Genomic DNA, 5,000 nt, shown 5'->3' with positions numbered 1-5,000 from the left:
ATTATGGGATGTATCTGTGTTCTGAAGATGAATCGTGTGTGTTTCAGGACGTAGCAGCCAGAGGTCTGGACCTTCCTCAGGTCACCTGGATCATTCAGGTATTCGATAACTATTGAAGACGCTAATGTGTTTTGTGTTCACCAACATTTCAATGTCGCCATCTTGGTTTTTTATCAGTCGCCATCTTGGTTTTCATCCGTCACCATCTTGGTTTTCATCCGTCACCATCTTGGTTTTCATCAGTCACCATCTTGGTTTTCATCCGTCACCATCTTGGTTTTCATCAGTCACCATCTTGGTTTTCATCAGTCACCATCTTGGTTTTCATCCGCCACCATCTTGGTTTTCATCAGTCACCATCTTGGTTTTCATCAGTCACCATCTTGGTTTTCATCAGTCACCATCTTGGTTTTCATCCGTCACCATCTTGGTTTTCATCCGTCACCATCTTGGTTTTCATCAGTCACCATCTTGGTTTTCATCAGTCACCATCTTGGTTTTCATCCGTCACCATCTTGGTTTTCATCCGTCACCATCTTGGTTTTCATCAGTCACCATCTTGGTTTTCATCCGTCACCATCTTGGTTTTCATCCGTCACCATCTTGGTTTTCATCAGTCACCATCTTGGTTTTCATCAGTCACCATCTTGGTTTTCATCCGTCACCATCTTGGTTTTTATCAGTCACCATCTTGGTTTTCATCCGTCACCATCTTGGTTTTCATCCGTCACCATCTTGGTTTTCATCAGTCACCATCTTGGTTTTTATCAGTCACCATCTTGGTTTTCTTCCGTCACCATCTTGGTTTTCATCAGTCACCATCTTGGTTTTCATCAGTCACCATCTTGGTTTTCATCCGTCACCATCTTGGTTTTCATCAGTCACCATCTTGGTTTTCATCCGTCACCATCTTGGTTTTCATCCGTCACCATCTTGGTTTTCATCAGTCACCATCTTGGTTTTCATCAGTCACCATCTTGGTTTTCATCAGTCACCATCTTGGTTTTTATCAGTCACCATCTTGGTTTTCATCAGTCACCATCTTGGTTTTCATCCGTCACCATCTTGGTTTTTATCAGTCACCATCTTGCTCAGTTCCGTCACCATCTTGGTTTTCATCCGTCACCATCTTGGTTTTCATCAGTCATCATCTTGGTTTTCATCAGTCACCATCTTGGTTTTCATCAGTCACCATCTTGGTTTTCGTCACCATCTTGGTTTTCATCAGTCACCATCTTGGTTTTCATCAGTCGCCATCTTGGTTTTCATCAGTCACCATCTTGGTTTTTATCAGTCACCATCTTGGTTTTCATCAGTCACCATCTTGGTTTTCATCAGTCACCATCTTGGTTTTCATCAGTCACCATCTTGGTTTTCGTCACCATCTTGGTTTTTATCAGTCACCATCTTGGTTTTTATCAGTCACCATCTTGGTTTTCTTCCGTCACCATCTTGGTTTTCATCAGTCACCATCTTGGTTTTTATCAGTCACCATCTTGGTTTTCATCAGTCACCATCTTGGTTTTCATCCGTCACCATCTTGGTTTTCATCAGTCACCATCTTGGTTTTTATCAGTCACCATCTTGGTTTTCATCAGTCACCATCTTGGTTTTTATCAGTCACCATCTTGGTTTTTATCAGTCACCATCTTGGTTTTCTTCCGTCACCATCTTGGTTTTCATCAGTCACCATCTTGGTTTTCATCCGTCACCATCTTGGTTTTCATCAGTCATCATCTTGGTTTTCATCCGTCACCATCTTGGTTTTCATCAGTCACCATCTTGGTTTTCATCCGTCACCATCTTGGTTTTCATCCGTCACCATCTTGGTTTTTATCAGTCACCATCTTGGTTTTCATCAGTCACCATCTTGGTTTTCATCCGTCACCATCTTGGTTTTCATCAGTCACCATCTTGGTTTTCATCCGTCACCATCTTGGTTTTCATCAGTCACCATCTTGGTTTTCATCAGTCACCATCTTGGTTTTCATCAGTCACCATCTTGGTTTTCATCAGTCACCATCTTGGTTTTCATCAGTCACCATCTTGGTTTTCATCCGTCACCATCTTGGTTTTTATCAGTCACCATCTTGGTTTTCATCAGTCACCATCTTGGTTTTCATCAGTCACCATCTTGGTTTTCATCCGTCACCATCTTGGTTTTCTTCCGTCACCATCTTGGTTTTCATCAGTCACCATCTTGGTTTTCATCCGTCACCATCTTGGTTTTTATCAGTCACCATCTTGGTTTTCATCAGTCACCATCTTGGTTTTCATCCGTCACCATCTTGGTTTTCATCAGTCACCATCTTGGTTTTCATCAGTCACCATCTTGGTTTTCATCCGTCACCATCTTGGTTTTTATCAGTCACCATCTTGGTTTTCATCAGTCACCATCTTGGTTTTCATCAGTCACCATCTTGGTTTTCATCCGTCACCATCTTGGTTTTCTTCCGTCACCATCTTGGTTTTCATCAGTCACCATCTTGGTTTTCATCCGTCACCATCTTGGTTTTCATCAGTCACCATCTTGGTTTTCATCCGTCACCATCTTGGTTTTCTTCCGTCACCATCTTGGTTTTCATCAGTCACCATCTTGGTTTTCATCCGTCACCATCTTGGTTTTTATCAGTCACCATCTTGGTTTTCATCAGTCACCATCTTGGTTTTCATCCGTCACCATCTTGGTTTTTATCAGTCACCATCTTGGTTTTCATCAGTCACCATCTTGGTTTTCATCCGTCACCATCTTGGTTTTCATCAGTCACCATCTTGGTTTTCATCAGTCACCATCTTGGTTTTCATCCGTCACCATCTTGGTTTTCTTCCGTCACCATCTTGGTTTTCATCAGTCACCATCTTGGTTTTCATCAGTCACCATCTTGGTTTTCATCCGTCACCATCTTGGTTTTCATCAGTCACCATCTTGGTTTTCATCAGTCACCATCTTGGTTTTCATCCGTCACCATCTTGGTTTTCTTCCGTCACCATCTTGGTTTTCATCAGTCACCATCTTGGTTTTCATCAGTCACCATCTTGGTTTTCATCAGTCACCATCTTGGTTTTCATCCGTCACCATCTTGGTTTTCTTCCGTCACCATCTTGGTTTTCATCAGTCACCATCTTGGTTTTCATCCGTCACCATCTTGCTCAGTTCCGTTGCCGTTGTTATGTAATAATGACATAACAGGGTCAGGCATGGAGGTCGTCTCCTGAGAATATTGAACAAACTCCAAACCAATCACAGTGTAGCATTGAGTGTACTACTTAAGTACTCTGAGTACTAGTTAACAGTACTACGGTTACTACTTCCTGAACCTCAGTGTGTGTTCACAGTACACTCCTCCGACGACTGCAGCAGAGTATGTTCATCGAGTCGGTCGGACGGCTCGTATTGGAGGAAGAGGAAGTAGCCTCCTCTTCCTCACTCCTGCTGAGGCCGCCTTCATCCCCGAGCTGGCCAAATACAACATCAGGTCTGTTGTAGTACTTTCTCAGTACAGCACAATAGAGATTACTGTTGATGGTGCTAGTCCAGTGTTTATGTCGGTCCACTTCCTGGTTTTGATAGTGGGGGCGGGTCTTGTTGTGTTTCAGCCTATTGGAGCTGAAGTTGCAGAACATCCTGTCCAGTCTGATGATGGATGACACCTACAAGGGGCGGGGCAAATACCACAGCAAGGTAAGACTTCTTTGTCCTCTCAGAGCGAGCTCCAGAGGCCTCTCGGAACCCTTCAGAGAGCTAATGTGGCTCTAAAAGGTCTCATATGTGTTCCAAGTAAATGTAAGGCTTTTCTAGGTTTACAGGAGTCTGTGAGAAGGTAGCAGAGTCTGCACAGGTTAGGTTCAGGTTCAGGTTCCAGGAATCTTAAGCACGATTTCATAGATGTTAGAGGGTGTCTCCGTTGGTTCTAGGTACCTTTGGTTGGGTTTTCAGGGAGTTTTAACAGTTTGCATCTTTAAGGTTTTTCTTTGAGGGAGCTTTAAGAAGCTTTCAAGGGGTTTCAGCGACGTAAGTGACATTTAGTCAGTGGTACCAGGAGTTGCTAGTGGTCAGGTACAGGATTTTTTTAATGGATTTTGGTTTCCTCTGGATATCCCAGGCATGCATTTGGAGGTTCCAGGTGTCTTTGAAGGGACATAAAAGGTTTTTTGGTTGAGTGCCAGAGTCCTGCAAGACCATCACAGGACTCCTAAGACCCAGATGCTTGGGGTATTTTTAAAGTGTTATTTAGTGTACGTATATAGGATTACAAAAACCTATAATGGGGTTTCTAAGTCCATCCTGTACTTTAATCTTTAACGGGTCCCAGGGTTCCTTCAAGTGGATTAAGTGGTCTTTGAGTTGGCTCCTCCATCAGGGCGTAAGATCTTGCAGATAATTCAGGGTCCTTTGAGGGGTTGTAATAGCTTTCAAGTTGGTTTAAAGAGTCCTTTGTAACAGGCTAGTATTAATAGGGGACACGGGGGCGAGGGGGGGGGGTTCAGATGGTCCTTAGTAGGGTTCCTTTTATCCTCCAGGGTAACGGCTCTGGCCATATTTAGGGGGGTTTCAGGTGTTCTAAGGGTCTTTGAAACGTTTCCAGGACTGTTTTGAGGATGTCAGGGTCTTTTAAGGCTTTGGACTGGAGGTCTGAGGGTGGGGGGGTCTTTAAATGGGTCCAAGGGTTCTAGAGGACTGCAGTGGTCTCACCATGTATCTGTGACTGAAGAGCACCAGAACAAAGACTTCAGTAAACCAGTTAGTGATCTGATGCAGTAGAACAGGAAATAGCTGCAGGTTTGTGTTGTATAAACCGTTATTTAGATTGATGAATCTCCACCTGTCTGTCTCTCTCCACCTGTCTGTCTCTCAGACGTCATCTAAAGCTCTGGAGCAGGAGACCAGAGAGAGGGCGACGGTTCTCCAGACGGAGTTTGAGAACTTTGTTCACTCAGATGCTCAGTCGGTGCAGAACGCCAAGAGAGGTATGTGACCCTCCGTGTCAGTTATTCAGGGT

The 5,000-nt window shown here is 43.8% G+C and overlaps 1 protein-coding gene across 2 annotated transcripts in view; it reads left to right on the top strand.

Annotated features, from left to right (window-relative positions):
* The window catches only part of ddx31 (DEAD (Asp-Glu-Ala-Asp) box polypeptide 31), a 26,231-nt gene that overhangs the window by 17,815 nt on the left and 3,416 nt on the right, over window positions 1–5,000 (top strand). For both annotated transcript variants that reach the window (XM_034542560.1, XM_034542559.1), the window contains exons 16-19: window positions 48–98; window positions 3,337–3,476; window positions 3,598–3,682; window positions 4,857–4,968. In XM_034542560.1, the coding sequence (XP_034398451.1) occupies window positions 48–98; window positions 3,337–3,476; window positions 3,598–3,682; window positions 4,857–4,968 (388 nt within the window). The remainder of the gene's footprint in view (window positions 1–47; window positions 99–3,336; window positions 3,477–3,597; window positions 3,683–4,856; window positions 4,969–5,000) is intronic.

The sequence above is a fragment of the Cyclopterus lumpus genome, chromosome 9, assembly GCF_009769545.1.
Source record: "Cyclopterus lumpus isolate fCycLum1 chromosome 9, fCycLum1.pri, whole genome shotgun sequence".
In the NCBI taxonomy this organism is placed as follows: domain Eukaryota; kingdom Metazoa; phylum Chordata; class Actinopteri; order Perciformes; family Cyclopteridae; genus Cyclopterus; species Cyclopterus lumpus.
This window is presented reverse-complemented; position numbering and strand designations above follow the sequence as displayed.